Raw genomic sequence first — 19,702 nt, 5'->3', positions numbered from 1 at the left:
TGTGCAGTAGGAATCGTTTTGTCGCTGTGCTATGTGGAGGAGTCTACTTTCTCCCAAAGCTTTGTTTTTCACCTGACTATGCCCTCAGTGTTCGCTACGGAGTACGTAAAAATTATACTGTCTTCTCGTACATCTATCGATCTTACAACGACCAGTGGATTTTACGACTCCACTTGGTGTTGGATTCAGGGCTAAAGTTATTTCTATCATAACTAGTGCTCCACACGAGTTTCACGATTTGTCTTTATATTTATTACCTATGCATGCGCTCAATATTCATCTGATTGAGTAGAAACTTTGTACAATAATTGTCGCCGCTTGCGTGAAGGTTTACTGGCAGTTACAGTACCTACCTGCCATCAAGGTACAATAAGGTAGTGCGAGTCGCATTGGAGCGCACACCGCCCTTATTGTTGCATAATAAAATGTAACTGAATAAGTACCTAGGTAGGTAGTAAAATGCACCGAGGCAGAGGCCAAAGTTGCACTGTAGGTAGTTAGCAAAACTACTTCCGGCTTCCTCACGCTTCACCTCGATTTTGTTTTGGCTGGAAGGGGAACCAAACCATAGATAGTAGAAGAATCCAATCCGTAATGAATAATGATATTGCAGCTCCACACTCTTGCACACTGCCAATGCCCGTATGATTGCTATTATTATGGTATGTATTTATGAGAAACTACCTGATGTCCGCGACTTTGTCTGCGTGGATTTAGGTTTTTTGATATCCCGTGGAAACTTTGATTTTCCGGGATAAAAGTAGCCGATGTGCTAATCCAGGATATTATCTATTTCAGCCAAATCTGTCTAGTAGTTTTTGCGCGAAGGAGTAACAAACATACACACATACAAGACATCGGTTTCATATTCGGGGGCTCGATTCGGGCACGCACTTCTAACTTTTGTACCTCTAACCACGAAGTTCTCTGCGTTTTAAGCAATTAAATAAGATTTAAAGGTGAAAGAAAACATCATGAGGAAACTTGCATGCCTGAGTTGGTTCTCAAAGGTGTGTGCTTGCATAATGTTCTTAAAGTTGTGTGAAGCTTCCGTATTTTTACAAATTCAGCCGGAGCTGGCTGATGAAACCAAACCCTCACGTTTTGTCCAGTAACTAGTTAGATAGAATATTTTCCTTGTGCGGCAATGCGTGGACTAACAAACTTAATATTGATACCTCCGTGAAGGCAGAATTACAAGTTAAAATATGTTATTTTAAGTTTCTTCAAACAACTTCATATATATTTAAAAAATATCTATGTAACTAAAATACTGTCTCTTTACCTGCCTTTGATGCTGGTAACTGGTAACCCGCATATGAAGAAGTGGCAAATTGGCAATCCTAGTCCGATATCACGTACAAATCTTAGTTTAGGCGACCCGCCGCGCCGGGCGATTCTGAACACTCGATTCGTAAACCAACGATATAACGAACAATAACTTACCGAATTGAGTGTTCTGAATCGCCCGGCCTGTTACAAAGTAGCTCAAATTAATTTTTTCCTCAGTTCCGGACATAGAATATCATAGTTTCGAAATATGAACCGAGAGTGTATCTGTGCCTACAGCAAAAATCAGCTGAGCCTGGAGCCGAGCCAAACGAGTTCAAAATCCAAAGAGAAATAGAAACTACACCTGTCACTGTCATTTGTATTCTCAAAAGTCAAAATCTTTGTGGAATTTCATTCGAATTTTTGAATGATTTTGCATTGTGATTGTGAATTGTGATAAGAAAAATGATACTGATAAACGGAATCGATACGAAAAATTTTCATTGAGATTCCCACAGCTCTCGCGATACCTACGTCAAGCTCGTCTCGCGTTCCTATAAGACGTTGCAAAAATCGAACATTTGCCATTCGCTAATCGCTACAAAATGTGAATTGGTGAAGGTCATCAATAATTCGTGCGTGTTTAGGTCGTCGTTGCCAAACACGAGCGAGTAGTTTTCCTAATCCGTTGTCCGCGTCGCGCGACCGCGGCACTCGGCAGTCCGCGAGCAGACCGTGAGGCGCGGCGCGCGTTTACGTAACGAGCTGCGTTTGACATACGTTGCATCCGTACAGGATTTTAATCGATCTCGGGGCTGTCCTCGACTCTGCTACGAAACGATCTTGTTCTAGTTCCCCGAAAACCCGACACTAGCGAGCGAAATGATTTCAACGATCTGCGCGAGAACGGCGCTCCGGGCTCGCTCCCTGGAGCGCTGCGCGTCGAGCGTCGTCCAGCTGCCGAAGTTCGAGGACTTCGACGTGAAGAACGAGCCCGTGCTCGGCTACCGCGCCGGCAGCCGCGAGCGCGCCGAGCTCGCCGACGAGCTGCAGCGCACCGCCGCCGTCACCGAGGAGGTGCCCATCGTCATCGGCGACGAGGAGATCAAGGAGGGCGCGCCGCAGTTCCAGGTGATGCCGCACGACCACGCGCGCAAGATCGCGCAGTACTCCTACGCGAGCGAGAAGACCATCCAGAAAGCCATCACGGTGTCGGTGGAGGCGCAGCGGCGCTGGGACCGCACGCCGCTGGAGGAGCGCGTGCGCATCTGGCAGCGCGCCGCCGACCTCATGGCGGGCGCGCACCGCCAGCGCCTCAACGCCGCCACCATGCTGGGGCAGTCCAAGACGGCCGTGCAAGCCGAGATCGACTCGGCCGCCGAGCTGATCGACTTCATCCGCTTCAACGTGTTCTTCCTCAAGGAGAACGCCAAGTACCAGCCCATCTCGGAGCAGCCCGCCGTCACGCGCAACTCGCTGCGCTTCCGCGGCCTCGACGGCTTCATCGCCGCCATCAGCCCCTTCAACTTCACGGCGATCGGCGGCAACCTGGCCTACACGCCCGCGCTCATGGGCAACGCCGTGCTGTGGAAGCCCTCGGACACGGCGCTGCTGTCCAACTGGCGCATTTTCAACATCATGCGCGAGGCGGGCGTGCCGGCGGGCGTGGTCAACTTCGTGCCGGCCGACGGGCCCACGTTCGGGCGCACGATCACCGCGTCGCCGTTCTTCGCCGGCGTCAACTTCACGGGCTCCGTGCCCACCTTCAACTGGCTGTGGAACGAAGTGGGCAAGAACCTCGCTCGCTACCGCAACTACCCGCGCCTCATCGGCGAGTGCGGCGGCAAGAACTACCACTTCGTGCACCCCTCCGCCGACGTGCAGTCGGTCGTGACGTCCACCATCCGCTCCGCGTTCGAGTTCTGCGGCCAGAAGTGTTCCGCCTGCTCGAGGATGTACGTCCCGCGGTCGCTCTACGAGCCGATAAAGCGGGGCCTGCTGGAGGAGCGCGCCAAACTGAAGATCGGCGATCCCACCGACTTCAAAATGTTCACGGGCGCCGTCATCGACGACAAGGCCTTCGCCCGAATAACCGGCTACATTCAAAATGCAAAGAACAATCGCAACAACAAAATCCTGGGCGGCGGGGAGTTCGACGGCAGTAAGGGCTACTTCGTGCAACCGACTATTATCGAAACCACTGATCCACACGATAAGTTGATGACGGAGGAAATCTTCGGCCCAGTTCTCACTATGTATGTGTTTGAAGACAAAGATTTGTTGAAAGCATTAGACCTTGTCGGTACATCCACTAAATTTGCCTTAACCGGAGCTGTATTTGCCTCTGACCAAAAGTTCCTAGACACGGCTCTGGAGGAGCTGAAGATGACGGCGGGCAACTTCTACTTGAACGACAAGTCGACGGGGTCTGTGGTGGGGCAGCAGCCGTTCGGCGGCGGCCGCATGTCGGGGACCAACGACAAGGCGGGCGGACCCAACTATGTAATGCGCTGGACCACGCCTCAGTCCATCAAGGAGACCTTTGTTCCTCTGCGCGATGTTGACTACCCCTATATGAGAGATTAACTAGCTAAGGGCCCCCATGCTCAGCACTCATTTCAATCAAGTTATCAGTACAATAATAATAATAACTAATTGAGTTATGCAACATTTCCAATGTAGGATATTGTTAGGAGTAAAATGAATTATTATTAGAAGTAAATTAAATTATTATTAGAAAATGTTAACAATAACATTATTAAGGATACTAGATTAGCATTCGAATTGAATAAAGATGTATAATTACTGTAACAGAAAATATATACCTACTATATCTCATATCAGTGTTTATAACATAATAATAATCACTAAATTTGCAGTGGAGCAAAAGGAGATTGTATAGATACAATCCTCATGGATAATAATAATTTTAATTGTTTCAATAATTAAGATAATAGTTAAATTGTTAACATCTTACCTATGTGGTATTCCTGTTAGAAAAAAGTAGGTGCAGTGCAACAATTGTGATATATTTGATTGAAAAATTAATTTATGTAATTATGATAAGTTGAATGAAGCTTGAACCACAACCAGTCCCACACTGGCCTTATCTCAGTTTCAACTATTTGCTTTATGCCTTATCTCTAGAATTCCTCACAATTTTATCAGTAACTGGCCCTCCGCTGCTCTCTGTATTTGTCCTGCATTTAAGCAAATTCCTATTTATAGCCTACTGGTTGTAGTTTTTGTATATTTTGTTGTTTTTGTTATGTAAGTAATTTTTTATTTCTTAGCACCTAATAAATCATTAAAGTTTTATTTGTTAAGTTCATTGGATTTTAGACTATTATTTATTTTGTTTGCTATAAGTCAATAAAATATTTCTGCTCATTTATGGTTCTTTATTTCAATAATTGATGCTCATCATGCAAGTTCTCTTTGATGTAGGTACTGCCTCAAATTAGTAATAGCTTTGTGCTTGTCCAAATCCTACCTACATACATAGATTACAATACTACAGCCCACAGCTAAAGCACATCAAAATCGGTTCAGTAATTTACTCTAGTCAGTTACAGACAGATGAACAGAGGATGGTTACAGACATATATCAGGCCACGAAGTAGAAGGTATACAGATTCATCATAGGTAAATGTAAATGCCTAAAAGCAAGGTGGTAAGGGCGAAGGCCACAGTTCACGACAGTTAAGGAACTTATAACAAAACGCAGAGGCAAGCGTCAAATGTTAGTATTTGACTTGACGCAGGTAGTCCTATTTTTCTTTGAATGGATTTCAATTTTCAAGTCATCATAGCCCTATAGCTTAATATTTGACATATTATTGTCGATTCAGCATCAAACGCTCTCTATGCACAGTAGGTATCTCCACTCCACCTAAAAAAAAGGGAAAATAGAGGGCTAATCATCATTCATCTGTGGAAAATATGGTACTGTCTGTTCTATAATGATCGACCTACATTTCTGACTCCTGTTGGCTCCATGTCGGATCATCGGTCCACAGTCCACAGGCTGGCCGCTGGTCCGACCTAATAATTTGACAGTTGACTTAACCATAGAGTAGAATGTACTGGACCACAGAGTACTTTGTAAATATAAGACAGGGACTTTGAAGTTTGACGTTTCATTGATGCAGTTATAGTGATCTGTGATGCAGTTTTGGCAGTTTTGCAAAGCAACACAAAGATAAAGTTCTATTTCAAAGTTCTTTCTAGAATTAAATATTTTGTGTGGTTAAATATTACTAAAGTTCTCAATTAAAACTGTAGTTTAACGTGTACTCAACAATCTAAGATGGCTAACATTTTTGGATTAATCGTGTCAGGACGCTTGGTAGGTAGAGCGCTACTTTATTTATAAAAAATAGGACTTAACCTATAACGAGAGTCGAGAGGTAAATTTAAAGTTTTTGATGGTGGTTAGGTGCAGACCGACTTCACGCCAGTGTCGGAGACGAGCCTGGTGACCACGATCCTGGACGTGGACTCCATCAACCACGCGGTGGTGTTCCTGACGGGCGCGGCGCCGCTGCCGGCGGGCACGGTGGCCGTGGTGTACTGGAGCTGGCCGGACCCCAACGCGCCGCCCAACTGGCAGCCTCTAGGACACATCTCCAACGCCAAACCCTCAGCTATTTTTAAGATATCAAACTTAAAAAAATTACATGAACTGTCTGGCAAGTTCTGAAACGTTTTTATGTTTACTAACATTGTTTTATTTTTTATTGTTTGTATTAATATTTTTCTCGAAGATTTGTTTGGATAATCATTGAGGATAAAGACTATTCTTGGTATCACTAAATATCATATAATATCATAAAATAATGTGATATCTCCCTTTGCAGATGAAAATAAATTTATGAGTGCATTTGGTCAACAACAGATATGTCACAATGCACAAATTGGAATCTCAATAGAACCAGAGGCAAATGCGCAACTCCTCCCAAACTCTGAGGTAAACATTATACATATGTTGTCAATATCAATTTGTTTTTCAGTTTTACCCTGGCTTAGTCTGCATCTAATTTTGATGTTGTGGCAGTATTGGTTAAGTAGTTTCAAACTGCTGTAATCATTTTCATTATGACAAATTAAGTTATCCTAAATACATAATCCTCTTTTGAAGTAAAGTACCTAATTGTAATGTTTTATATTTTGTTCTAGGCTCAACAAACATATTCCTATGTAACATTTGCCCAGAAAATGTTAGAGAACTTAGTCAATTTTGTGGCGTCCTTCTCTGTGACTCAAGAGCAAATGACGCCGACGCCCGGCGTCTCCTACATCCCTCTCAACACACTACACACCTGGTACGCCAACTTTGAGAGGAGGTTGCAACAAAACCCTAACTTCTGGAAGAACTAGTGTTGTGGACATAATGAAATATGAGATTTAGTGAGGAGCTAGTGTATATTTGACAGCTTGAGTGCAATCTGCTGTAGTGTAGGCTGGTGCAACACTTTGTGTATGGCTGGGTCTTAATATGCTATGACAAAATCTATTTTACTAGTTGTGACAAACTTTTTAGTTATTTGATGATAGATCTCACTTGAAATTTTAACTTTATGTATCAACTGTTATGTCAAAAGTACAATTTAGTCCTTACAAATTAAGGTGAACCGTACTTTTGAGTTGACATGACAGTTGACACAGAGTTATAGTGGCTAGTGAGTTCTCATTTTGTACGGACTATACTTACTAGTGTTTTTGACAAATATAACAATGTTGCTCAGTAACATATCTACAGATTGCAGGTAGATTAAATACTGAAAATGGGCACAAGATATCCAGCTTGCCCCGCTGTTGTCATGAAATATATGCAAGGCAAGTCTCCTAAAGTAAATTAATACATTAAATTATTAAAAGGAAGACAACTTTTGTGTGATTAAAACATTGCTGTAAAGGTAATACAATAAAAATATGTAATTTTATATAGAGTGTAAGTTTTGCTGTACATTGAATTGAATGAAAGTGTTTTTCAAAATGTAAAGGTGATTGCACACTTGGCCACACGGTACATGGCAGGGGACAGTGAATTTAATTTATTTACATGCAGAAAAACATCCTGTTTGTTGCAGCCAAATGTGCAATCAGGTAATTTGAATTCCTTTTTAATGTGGTAACAATGCATAATTTAATAATAGTGTAATATAAATAATAAAGAAGTTAAGATGCAATGTGACTCAATTATTTGATAATGAAGACTGCTTATGAATTTATATTTTAATACAATAATAATAAATTATTATTATGAATGCAAGAGTTTTTGAATTCCTAATGGCTTGTGCAGAGGAGGGGCTATCGTCCGCGGAAGACAGATGGATCACTAACAACTGCATCGCATAATGCACACACAATGAACTAATATGGCAAAACACTGTAGTTGAGGGACTTTTGTCCTCTGCAGACAATAGTCCCTCGTCTGGACAGGCCCTTAGAGTATCAGATTTCTCTGATGGGAGGCTACGGCCGTGGCTAGCTACCAGCCTGCCCGCGCAGACCGCGGCGCTAAGAGCATTAGTGTTGCGGAATGATGCCATGTAGAAATCAATTATGGGTGTAATCAAAACCGCCTCAACCCTTCGAAATTAGCCCACTATCATGATCATCACTTACTATCAGGTGTTATAGCAGTCATAGGCTAACTTGTAATGGAATATGACAAAGATTCTTCTAGTTAACAAAAACTACAAGTGTTGGAAGCAACATTTATTTGGAGTCAATAGAAACAATGAGGTAACAATACTCTAGTGAACACATACCTAAGGCACAGGTTGCTTGGAACCGATCACATTTTATACCCAAAATCTTACCTAAGCTTATTATTGTAAAGTTTTCATTAAAATCTGTGCACCAAATAAAATTAAAATCTATCAGTCACTATGGTCAACACATCGCCGGCTTGTTACAGAGCGTCTCCTCTCAGTATGAGAAGGGTGTGAGCATAGTCCACCACAGTAGTCGTGTTTGCAGACTTCACACTCCTTTGAGAACATTACGGAGAACTCAGGCGTGCAGGCTCCCGTGTGATGTTTTCCTTCACCATCGCCGTTAAAACAATAAGTATATCCAACTCCGAAAAGTTAGAGGTGCGACCAGGATAGAACCACCAACCTCTCAAGCTTCACTTCTTAACCACTAGCCTAGCACAGCTTTTTCATCTAATCCTAACCATTAATAATAAATCCCAGTATCAAGCATATAATCAATCAATCGTTTGTAAAAGTTGTAAATATGATTTCTCCTCGTTCAAAAATCTATTGAAAAAGTCGGTGATGACCTTTATGGTTGACTCCTATTGAGTATTTGGCGCACAGATTTTATAAATACCAGTCTAGTCAGACTTAAACTATCAACATAACTAAATCGTCCAGTTAAAGGAAGCACAAATAGTTAAAAACTAAAAAGCTCTTGGGTTAATGTGACTAAATTGTGCAGCTTGTGCATAGAGCAACCGTTACTTTGTACTAAAAACTTAAATTAGCTCTGAGATCCATGCTACAAATAATTAACAATTACTTCAACAAAACGCCTTCATCATACACAAAGCATTCAACGTAAAAGATAATAAAATACGGAAGAAATAACCTAACTTTTTTTTAACAAAACAACCTCTTCAACAATTCATGGTCTAGTATTATTCATTGGAGTTAGTAATCGAGTATAGTACATAGTACAACGACTTCTATATAATTACACCGGATAGGTTCTTTCCAACAAAAACTTTTGCAGACTGCCACACCAGCCTAATATAAATTAAATACTGTTTTAACTCTTGTAAAAACATCATAACATTTACTCATATTCAGCAAATGTCATTTCATTTCATTATATGAGATGTATAAATACAATCACTCCCAGTATTGTACATAGAATTAAAACAGTTCCAGTTACAATAATAAAAATGTAAACAGCACAATTTTTCATATGATTGGGCTAATTTAAATACCAAAATATATTTTGTACTAGCTATTCCCTGCGACTTCATTCGCGTGGATTTGTGATGTTTAAAGATCCAGTAGGAATTTCTCAAAATCCTTATTCCTCAGTGCACTGCCAGAGCACTCGAGGATTATTTCCTTCAACAAAAATCTTTAAAAAGCACCAATTGAAGCTATGCGTTGCCAGGGTACTGTTTTATTACAGCCCCTCACTGAAATAGACATAAACAAGTTCCCAGAAAAGGTGGTACCAGAAATTAAAATTGACACATGGTATCAAATTTTCTTCATTGACACTATGCTGACAGATGTCTCACCACTAACATTTAGTTCCCAGCTCACATTGCGCTCGTGCTGCTGTCAGTGCTACTCACTACTCACATTATGCTCTGTCCACAGAGATAATTTAATGTGACTCTCTCTGTTACGTGATTGCAGGACAGAAACAAAAAGTCAGTGGGCGTTAACCATTTTGAGTGAGAGAGTGATAACTCAAAAACTACGGCAACAAAACGGCAGATCCTGTAGTTTGTTTATGCCGGCTTATCGGTGTTCGTCGCGGCGCGGGGCGTGAGGGGCGTGGTCAGGAAGGGGTGCTCCAGCGCCCGGTGCGCGGAGTACCGCTCGCTGGGCAGCGGCTCCAGCAGCCGCGCCGCGAGGGCGAAGGCCGAGTCGGGGAACCCTGCTATTGTGGCCGTGTCGTTTATTGCATCCGCCTGTAAACTCAATAACACAAAAATTACTTTAGAGCGATTTTAGATCAACGCTTATTGCGTGTATAATTTTATTGAAACGTGAAAATTTGCTTTATATAAGAGAAAATTGAAAAAACTATCAGAAAAGTTTTAATTTTTGACATTTTGTTATAGTATTTTAATATTTTTGTGACAAATATTTATGTATTTTAATGTGACTAATTTTAACAAACCATGTATACAAGTTGTATCATTGTGTGTAAATAGGCAGAATTTGGCTGTACCCTTTTCTTTTTGTAACATCTCCACTGTTTACCCATATTCACAATAAAGTAGTTCAATTACATTTTGAGGAGCGTGTGGCCTAGTTGTAACAACGCATATCAATCGATTGCGATTGTTAAGCAACGTTGACTCAAGTCGCTAACTGGATGAGTGACCAAATTTGGCATTTTGGTTTCCTCCGTGCCTCGGAGAGCACGTTAAGCCGTTGGTCTGGGTTATTAAAACTAACATGTGATAATAACTGTAAAACCAAAGAAATCGTCCAATTCAATCGATCAAACATGGTGAGCATGTGTACTTACGGGTTTGGTTTCGTCTCTACACAAACAGTGCGGGAGGGGCAGGTGACAGTGGGCGCAGGACGGGGCGGAGGGGTCGGGCGCGGCGGGCGCGGCGCTGCGCAGGTGCGCCGCCAGCCGCCGCAGGCACAGCCCGCGCCGCCGCGACGACGTCACGATGCGCCGTCCTGCGGCACCACACACGGGGTCACGATTGTAAAACCAAACAGCAATTTGCACCAAACGTTCAGGGCTTAAAGTTATAAGATAAATGACGATTGGTAAGCACCACTGCGAGCTGGCATGCTTTAGGAAATATGAATTATGAAATTTGGCGGGCAGAATTTGTGGACACGATCAACTCATCGCCGGCACCCTGTGTCTGTACATAGCCCGCCTCGCTGGCCCAGTGCGGATTGGCAGAGTTCCACGCCCGTGCCCTGCCGCGGGCTCTTCAGCGGCACCTGAGAGAGGAGGTGTCACCTAGCGCGTGTGCAGTCCTCCTCAGCGGCTCGGTGCCCAGCAGGTCGGTCAGCTCGGCCAGCGCGGACACGTCGTCGGCGGCGCGGAAGAACGGGTACCGCGCCGTGAGCAGGCTGGCCAGCACCACGCCCGCCGCCCACACGTCCACGCCCGTGCCCTGCCGCGGGCTCTTCAGCAGCACCTGCATTACATTCACTACTTCACTACTATTCACTATTCACTACTCGCCACTTTTGTAAGTTACGCCGATGAATCAGCGCATCATCTTATTTTTGAATGGCGTGTAAATATCCCGCCAATGTTAGCGCGCGTTCATCCGCTATTGGTTACGTGCCATGTTTTGTACGCGCGATGGCACGAGTCTCTATTGTTGTTGTGTTTGTGTTATTTCATCAACAAATAAGGTGTGTATTTATTTCATTGGTGTACATTTGATTTCAGTCAGTGTCAACTCTTCTACGCAAAACGAATTTTATCGATGCGACTTACATAATATAAAAGTGATGGGACTGTGTCTGCAAGCGGGATGAAATGTATCATGCCAGCAAAAGGACCCTGAACTCAGCTAAATGTTATGGATACGTTAATTAGTCAGTAACATTTACCTCAGGCGGTCGGAAGCCCTGCGTGCCGGCGCGCGGGGCACGTGCGCCGGGCCGCGCGGCGCACGCGGTGCACACGCCGCCCACGTTGGCGCACAGGCACAGCCCTGCGCGAGGCACAAACTCGCCCGGCGTGTTCTGTGAATACGCCGCGCTTTAAACCATACAAATCTATATGCTTTATGAGACTTTACATTTCATTCAATGTTGATAGAAATCCAGATTGAAACACAATAACCTCAGGGTAAACTGGACTGAATTTAAAGCAATATTATTAAACTCTTTGAATTAAAGTCAAACATTCAGTACCACCGATTTTAATTTCTTGCCCTTTCAGCCTTTTTTTGAAGACAAGTACGTATATTATAGGTAGCGGGGAACCTAATTACCTTTGGTATATTCTGCTTAGGGATCTGTACTTTTGGCAGAATGGCGCGGCGCGGGGCGACGGGGGCCGCTATGTTGGTGCAGCGCGCGCCCAGCGACAGGTCCAGCGCCATCCGCTTGGCGTCACACACACTGACACACTCATCCTGGAACATAACACATCTAGAAAAACACTGTATTTTTAGGTCACAAAAAATAGAGAGTTTAGGATACATTAAAAGAGCTAAGAATACATGTAAAGCATCATGGACATTAATTAAGAATAACTTTAATTGCAACAATAAATCAAATGACATCAATGAAATAAGAATTAACTCTGACGTCCATAATGATCCATACACCATTGCAGAAAAATTCAACGATTACTTTATTAATATAACTAAGTATAAACAAGCCACAAATATTTACAATTCTACAAAAAACATACCACTTAACACTAATACCTTGTTCTTAACGCCTATCATTGAATATGACCTGTATAAAGTGATTAAAAATCTTAAAAATACTAATTCTACAGGTTATGATAACATTACAACGAAGATTGTAAAAGCTTGTGCAGCAACAATAACAGGGCCATTATGCCACATAATAAATATGTCTTTTCAAGATGGTACCTTTCCTGAAAAATTAAAGTATTCTATTGTTAAACCTATACATAAAAAGGGTGCTAAAAATGAAATGAATAATTACCGACCTATAACCCTTATACCAATTATTTCAAAAATTCTTGAAAAAGTAATGCATATAAAAATAAACGACTTTATTGATAAAAATAATATTCTGAAAACGAACCAGTACGGATTTCAAAAAAAGCGCTCAACTACATTAGCATGCTTTGATTTAATTAAAAAGGTAAATGGTGCCTTCAACAAAAAATGTTCAGTTGCCGCAATACTATTGGATATGTCCAAAGCTTTTGACTGCGTCAGCCATGAGATTCTTCTCGAAAAACTATTTAAATACGGTATACGAGGCAAAGGCTACGACTGGCTAAAGAGCTATCTCCATAGTCGTCAGCAATGTGTTGAGATTACGACAGTAAAAAATAAACAAAAATCTACTTATAGATCACTATATAAAGAGGTTAAATCCGGAGTTCCCCAGGGTAGTATCCTGGGTCCACTGCTGTTTTTGCTCTATATCAATGACTTACCAGACACGGTTAATAATGATACAATCCTTTTTGCTGACGATATTACCTTAATAGTTGAAAGTAAAATAAAAAATGAACTTGAACAAGACATCAATATTGCACTAAACAAAATTATTCAATGGCTTGACATGAATAACCTTTGCGTTAACTTAAATAAAACAAAAGTAGTGGAATTCCAGACCTATAATAGCTCATCCCTTAACCTTAGCATCAACTATAATAATGAAAAAATAAATGTCGTGCCGTCGGCAACTTTTCTGGGGATTACAATAGATAAATATTGTAACTGGAAAGAACATATACATATTACGTGTAAAAAACTTAATAGGTTCGTATTTGCACTATATCGTCTACGAAATACAATCTCTGAAGAAGCAGCCACAACTGCATACCATGGCTATGTTGCATCTATACTGCGTTACGGACTAATACTATGGGGTAACTCTGTCGATATTATAAATGCTTTCAGAGTACAAAAAAAATGTATCAGATCACTGTGTGGTGCGGATATAATAGCTCCATGTCGGCCTTTATTTAAAAAGAAAAAGATATTACCTTTGCCATGTCTATATATATTTGAGACATGTCTATTCGTAAAGAAACACGAGCATCTATTTGATAGGAAGCCTGACAACGAAAGCCGGCGACAAAAATTTAAATTGGAAATACCACGACAAAGACTAGCGATATGCTCTCGTAATTCATATTGTATGGCTGTCACCCTATATAATAAGTTATCTGATAACATAAAAAATTTACCAATGTCGAAGTTTAGGATAAAGTTATTTGATTATTTAATTGACCAATGTTTTTATAGCGTTAAAGATTTTTTAGATAGCTGTAAGATCTGACATATTATTATTATTGATTTATGATTTATGATTTTTTATTGTTACTGATTGATTTATGATTTTTTATTATTATTGATTTATGATTATGATATTGTAACTCCATGCAAAAAAGAAATTGTTATGACTAGGATAATTATGATAATACATTTATGAGATAAGCCTATTTGTTCAAAAAAATAAGTCTGATTTCTACACAAAAAAAAGCCAGAAGGTTTTCAACACAAGGTATCCAAATAAACTCATAATTCCTTTAATTAATTTAAATGAGTGTTTCTACAGTTTAAATGAATTCTTCAACACTAAATGATTTATTATGAGGAACTAGTCTATTAATCAATTATTAAGTATGTTAATTGTATACTCTTGTGACTTTTTTGTTGACATTTCACATAGATAATACATGATTTATTAAATTATTTACATTTTAATTTTAATTTTAAGAGCTCTAAATTATATTTTATTTAACAGTAATGATGGTGTTGTGAAATCAGACCTTTTTATGACTATGTATATGTATACCTACCTAAGTATGACTGTAAGGTGTAAGGTATTTTGAGCATATTCAATGTACATTTAAACTATTTAGTGTAGTTTACATTGCTTATGTAAAATATTTGCACGCCATTACATGGCAAGTGTAGTGACACTAAAATAAATTGTAAAATCTATGCTACCTACATTTGAGCAAATAAATGATGATTTGATTTGATTTGATTTGAGAATAGCTCCTAACAGTTTTTCTATCTTTTTGGAAAAACTTTTTTTTTACTCAGATACAAGTTAGTCCTTGACTACAATTTCACCTGGTGGTAAGTCATGATGCCGTCTAAGATGGAAGCAGGCTAACCTGGAAGGGGTATGGCAGTTTTTATGAAACTCATACTCCTTTGGTTTCTACATGGCATCATACTGGAACGCTTAATCGCTTGGCGGCACGGCTTTGCCGGTAGGGAGGCTAGATACGGCCGAAGCATCCCAACAGACCAGATCAGAGAAATTCCAAACCACTGTCGGGTCCACGGATGACAGAGTCATGGGCATCAGCTAGTAGAAATATAATATTGTGTACCTGTTCCCTTGCGCGCTTGCGGGGCGCTTCGAGCGCGGCGGGCGGCGGCTCGGCCACAGCGCGCTGCGCCAGCCCGAAGTCCACCAGCAGGTACCTGCATATTCAAATTCAAATTCATAATTGAAGAAACAACCAAACTGCCACAGTTAAGAGACACAGTAGTCCGCTCTATAGTAAATCTCATGCGAAATGATGACCAGTAACTTCCAATTAAATCACCTGATAGCCACCTAAAAATTGTAGTTTGTAACATATCTATGAGTTTGTAGTAATCTCTTAATTCATTGACATAACCACAGAGTATTGCAATGTCACCTTCGGTTCTCTCTATCATAGAGAAAGTTGCTGGGCTTGATGTCCCTGTGGATGACTCCGAAGGAGTGCACGTGTCTGAGCGCCACCAGCAGAGCACTCATGTATTGACGCACCTCCTCTGCATCCATGTTCCCCACATATTCCTACAACAGAGGACCAAAATCTTCTACACATATAAAATTTAATATTTTGTGTACCGTATGCCTTCTTGTTTCTGACATGCCATAATGCCACATCTTTTGATTCTCTAGTGAATGGCTTTGAAATCTTAAAACCTCAAAAAAATTACTAAAATGGTATTAGAACTTAAGCGTCAATAAGGAATATTTTGATATGTGTACATTAGACTTACAGAAAACTTCTTATGAGGTATGTAGGGCATCACAAACACTATTGTATCTAAGTTCCGAAGGCACAGCTCCACACCAATCACATTGTCTTTCCCTCTGAAAGTAATAAATAAGCTTTATAGCATTTACTTAACTTCATAACATTTATAATTATTGTTCATCATCAGTAGACAAATTTAAACCAACTCATGGCACTTATGACAAGTCAAGATTACCATCACTTCAAGTGTTACAGTATATACAGCACTTTATTGAATTTAGTTAAGCACAATGACTCAATATCTGGCACTAATCAATGTTGATACCACCAATTTTACATAGTGTACAGTAAATGGTGACAGTAAGAACAATTAAAATGATCCTAAATTTTATGCCAGAAGTTCTAATGTAGGTACAATATAAGAACCATCCTCACCCCATGTCCCGGAGGCAACGCAGCTCATGCTCTATGCGGGCAGGGTGCGCCGTGGGCACTAGGTGCTTGATGGCGAACCAGCGCTTCTCAGCATCAGGCAGTGTGCTGTGCTGCTTCAATGAGCCCAGGTACACTGAGCTAAACGTACCCTCGCCTATCTTCTTGTGCACGTCGAATATTTTTTCTAACTTTGGCAGTTTCAGTAATAACTCATTAATTTGCTGGCCTGGAAAGGGTAACATTGTTTATCAATCAATGATTTCTATGTTCTGTAAATATTTTTAGGTCGCATGATGGTTTACGAAATAACCTTCAAGTCCAAAGTGTCACAAAAAACCAACGCTGAAACCTACTTTCGACGTCCACTTTCAAGTCAAAACTTTCTTCGTTTTTCTTCTTGGTTTCAACATATTTATTCTTCTGATAGTCCAAATCTTGTAACGCTTGCAGCCCATCTTTTTGCACTTTCAACTTCTCTATTCCTCTTATTCTAGACATAACTCAAGATAATTCGAATATTCAAAAGCAGTGTTTCATTTTATAAATAAATTAAACAAATTATAGCACTTTTACTTCATCATGTTTCTAAAATAAAAATAAAAACAAAATTAGAAAATGAATAATTTTTTTTCTTTTTTTTTTCTCTCGCCTGGTTTTGCTTACACAGATAACAGATTAGATTAACCAACAAAGACTACGGAGTATTTTTTTTTTCTCTCTCGTCTGGCTTTTACAATGATAAGCCAATGTCAAGTTTGTAGTTATTTGTAACAAGTTAGCTAAACTATACAAGTATGGACCCCGTCTGTGCCAGCGCTCGCCGACATACGCACGGCACCCCCTTAGAGCGCTTTCCAGTCTCCAGTTTTTAACAAAAAAAAAAAAAAACACTCCAAAAAGCCACAACACGCGCGCCGGCAAACGCCACCACAGACGAAGTCCAACTAAGGAGTATAATAATATCATGTTAGCCAATGTCAATTTTGTAGTTTTTTTTTTTTTTTTTTTTTTAAATTATAATAATGTGTGAAAATATTACAATAAAACTTAAAGCTAGCCTTATCTAATTACTGTACAAATCATGCCCGCGTGGAATGGTGCCAAGAATACTGGCTGCATCTCCGCGTTGGACAGCCAGGCTGATCCGTTGCGCAAAAAATGAGCCAGCCCTTCTGTCACCCGATGAGGCTATTAAACGCGGTGAAATGTCTCGTAAAAATTTCTTTGCACTAAGACTCCATGGCCCCAGGGTCTCCACGGCAAACGGAACAAAAATGTAACTCTCAATAAGAGAGGCATACTTGCGCCGCTTGCCGTTTTCAGCCATTTCTGCTGCGGCTCCCGGTCTTGATACGGTCTTGATATTTTGTAGTTATGATATAGTGGTCTGTGGTTGTTTACAAGTAATCACAACTTCGTCTGTGTTAGCGTTTGCACTGTGCTGGCGCGCGTGCGAGGCCTTTTTGGAGTATTTTTTTAAGTGGCTGATTTTTGTGTTTCACTGGTGTTTTTTGGTGCTGGAACCATGCTGGAACTGACTGGGAATCGCTCTAAGGGGGCGCCGCGCGTATGTCGGCGGGCGCCGGCACAGACGAAGTCCATGTTTATATAGTTTCCCTAACTTGTAACTACAAACTTGACACTGGCTAATCTATGAAAGCCGTGGTAAAGCCAAACGAGAGAGAAAAAAAAATAAAAAAAATAGGATTTTATTTTTTAATTTTATTACATGAAAATTAAATATTAAATAAAAATTCTTTATTGTGTACATACAATAACACCCAGAGATTTATTAACCATCTAAGTTTAACTTATAAGTACATAGTAAATGATAAGTTAAAAATGCTCCATCGAAACATTCGGTATAATCTAGTCAATAACTTCATGAAATCTGTTAGTAGAAATATGCAATAATTAATAAATTATTTTATTGTTTTTAGAAACGTACTACATAATATTATTGTATCGCATAGTGGTCTCTGTAAAACAGTAAAAGTGCTACATCCAAAATAACCTAAAAACATAATTTTTGTTGTAGTTTCAAGCAGGATATGTCACAAAACCACCAAAACCTGAAATTCCAAGTAATCCTTTAAAGAAAGTGTATGCAGCTAATGAGCAATTGGATAATGGAATCGTTTATGACAGGAAACCTTTCAAATTGACTCTGGAGGAAGGCAAGACCTACGCCTGGTGTCTGTGCGGTAGATCCAAGTCACAGCCACTTTGCGATGGCACACATAAAGATGTGTTTCTAAAGATTACACAAAGGTTTGTTAATTTTACACCCAAGGTACTTAGACCAAATGGAAAACAGGTTGTATGCAAGTCACAAGGTGATGAAAGATAAAGGGCTGTGCATTGAATGATTATAATAAATTTATTTTCTCTATATTCCTTCGATCTGCGATCAGTCCTTGGACTGTAAACAGGCTTGAGGTCGGGTTGGGTGTGTATTGTGTGTGGGTCAGGGTAAGATGGCTGGGAGGTCATTAGTATGACTGTGCACTCTTAAAAGAACTGGACCTATTGGAGAGAAACTTCACAATTTGAACGCTTATAGTCAAACTCAATCATTAGGCTACAATAGTCTCAGACAAGAGATAAAGTAATTATTATTGACTGTCCTCTATCTGTTTTTGCTTACAGACCTATTATATTCAAAGTGGAGAAAACGAAGGACTATTGGCTTTGTAACTGCAAGCAGACAAAGAACAGACCTTTTTGTGACGGAACACACAAGAGCAAGGAAGTGATGGAAGCCACAACTATTAGAGTTTAGAATGTTAAAACTGTATTATCTACTGTAGATAGGATCCTTTAGCTTATAAAATATTATTTGTTAATAATAATTATTAAAATAAATGGTAGCATTCTGTTAAAACTTTATTGCATACACAAATAACCTACTTATCTAAGGGTGAGATCTATAGAGCGCGCTCTGCCTTTGCTTAGACTTAAGACAGAGTTAAAACGAGACAAAGCTATATCTCACATAAATCTGTCTCGTTTTAACTCCAATCTTAAGTCAGAGCAAAGTCAAAGTGCGCTTTATAGATTTCAGCCTAAGACATCCAAAGGATTGGAAGGACTCAGAATATTACGCTGGCCTTACACAATGTTTGCAGTGAACTTGTGTGACGAAGCCAGACGATGTGGCACAAGTCGACTGAAAAGATAGCCGGTATGTGAGCTCGCGCGCCCGCAAGGGCGCGGGAGAGGCACGTCCGAGGCAATGGCCTCCTGCATGCGGGATCTTCCGCCTGGCGTGACTACGCCAGGGTCCTTGGGTTGGCCCATGGGCCTACGGGCTTTCCTCCTCAGTGAGGAAGAGGGAGTTGAGAGCGGTCCTCACGCCGTCGTGGTCCGACCTAGCCGGGTGGAACCCGCTTGTGGGAAGCCCAGCTGGGTGGTCGACGTGTGCGGAGGACGCGCTCCGAGGCATCTATGTGGCGCGGTTCTCTTCTTCCTCCTGTCTGGCGTCCTTGGTAGGCTGGGCCTCACCGGTGAAGGCGGCGAGTCGTCGCAGTCCCTCCAGGATGCGCAGGAGTGGGTCTTCCCCGCCATTTTTAATGGCGTGGAAAACGTCTTC

General features: G+C 40.9%; 4 protein-coding genes across 4 annotated transcripts; 3 read left to right on the top strand and 1 right to left on the bottom strand.

Annotated features, from left to right (window-relative positions):
* The first annotated feature begins 1,594 nt into the window (after positions 1-1,594).
* LOC123864741 (delta-1-pyrroline-5-carboxylate dehydrogenase, mitochondrial) lies at positions 1,595-4,662 on the top strand. Its single transcript, XM_045905366.1, has one exon. It carries the CDS (start codon positions 2,155-2,157, stop codon positions 3,856-3,858), a length of 1,704 nt encoding a protein of 567 aa, XP_045761322.1. The 5' UTR covers positions 1,595-2,154; the 3' UTR covers positions 3,859-4,662.
* A 787-nt stretch (positions 4,663-5,449) lies between these two features.
* On the top strand, positions 5,450-7,543 carry LOC123864745 (protein OPI10 homolog). Its single transcript, XM_045905371.1, has 4 exons — positions 5,450-5,620; positions 5,711-5,963; positions 6,132-6,241; positions 6,451-7,543. The coding sequence occupies exons 1-4, from the start codon at positions 5,582-5,584 to the stop codon at positions 6,649-6,651; spliced, it is 603 nt and encodes a 200-aa protein (XP_045761327.1). The 5' UTR covers positions 5,450-5,581; the 3' UTR covers positions 6,652-7,543.
* A 437-nt stretch (positions 7,544-7,980) lies between these two features.
* On the bottom strand, positions 7,981-16,783 carry LOC123864742 (cell division cycle 7-related protein kinase-like). The gene is made up of 10 exons (XM_045905368.1): positions 16,464-16,783; positions 16,111-16,336; positions 15,698-15,791; positions 15,346-15,488; positions 15,031-15,124; positions 11,960-12,103; positions 11,574-11,708; positions 10,969-11,149; positions 10,510-10,673; positions 7,981-9,943 (listed from the first exon to the last, which is right to left on the bottom strand). Exons 1-10 carry the CDS (start codon positions 16,606-16,608, stop codon positions 9,761-9,763), a joined length of 1,509 nt encoding a protein of 502 aa, XP_045761324.1. The 5' UTR covers positions 16,609-16,783; the 3' UTR covers positions 7,981-9,760.
* A 1,006-nt stretch (positions 16,784-17,789) lies between these two features.
* Positions 17,790-18,994, top strand: LOC123864979 (CDGSH iron-sulfur domain-containing protein 3, mitochondrial). Its single transcript, XM_045905805.1, has 3 exons — positions 17,790-18,003; positions 18,149-18,381; positions 18,760-18,994. Exons 1-3 carry the CDS (start codon positions 17,953-17,955, stop codon positions 18,890-18,892), a joined length of 417 nt encoding a protein of 138 aa, XP_045761761.1. The 5' UTR covers positions 17,790-17,952; the 3' UTR covers positions 18,893-18,994.
* The last annotated feature ends 708 nt before the right edge of the window (positions 18,995-19,702 follow it).

This window comes from Maniola jurtina, chromosome 4, assembly GCF_905333055.1.
Source record: "Maniola jurtina chromosome 4, ilManJurt1.1, whole genome shotgun sequence".
Lineage (NCBI taxonomy): Eukaryota > Metazoa > Arthropoda > Insecta > Lepidoptera > Nymphalidae > Maniola > Maniola jurtina.
This window is presented reverse-complemented; position numbering and strand designations above follow the sequence as displayed.

What these genes read in the sequence shown, in the direction of transcription:
- LOC123864741 (XM_045905366.1), top strand. Translation starts at nt 2,155, where the DNA reads ATGATTTCAACGATCTGCGCGAGAACGGCGCTCCGGGCTCGCTCCCTG.
- LOC123864745 (XM_045905371.1), top strand. Translation starts at nt 5,582, where the DNA reads ATGGCTAACATTTTTGGATTAATCGTGTCAGGACGCTTG. An exon ending in AAAATTACATGAACTGTCTG is followed by an intron (nt 5,964 to 6,131) that starts GCAAGTTCTGAA and finishes CTCCCTTTGCAG; the next exon opens with ATGAAAATAAATTTATGAGT. An exon ending in AACTCCTCCCAAACTCTGAG is followed by an intron (nt 6,242 to 6,450) that starts GTAAACATTATA and finishes ATTTTGTTCTAG; the next exon opens with GCTCAACAAACATATTCCTA.
- LOC123864742 (XM_045905368.1), bottom strand. Translation starts at nt 16,608, where the DNA reads ATGTCTAGAATAAGAGGAATAGAGAAGTTGAAAGTGCAAAAAGATGGG. An exon ending in CTTGAAAGTGGACGTCGAAA is followed by an intron (nt 16,337 to 16,463) that starts GTAGGTTTCAGC and finishes TACCCTTTCCAG; the next exon opens with GCCAGCAAATTAATGAGTTA. An exon ending in TACCTCATAAGAAGTTTTCT is followed by an intron (nt 15,489 to 15,697) that starts GTAAGTCTAATG and finishes CCTCTGTTGTAG; the next exon opens with GAATATGTGGGGAACATGGA.
- LOC123864979 (XM_045905805.1), top strand. Translation starts at nt 17,953, where the DNA reads ATGCTCCATCGAAACATTCGGTATAATCTAGTCAATAACTTCATGAAA. An exon ending in TCAATAACTTCATGAAATCT is followed by an intron (nt 18,004 to 18,148) that starts GTTAGTAGAAAT and finishes TTTTTGTTGTAG; the next exon opens with TTTCAAGCAGGATATGTCAC. An exon ending in TTTCTAAAGATTACACAAAG is followed by an intron (nt 18,382 to 18,759) that starts GTTTGTTAATTT and finishes TTTTGCTTACAG; the next exon opens with ACCTATTATATTCAAAGTGG.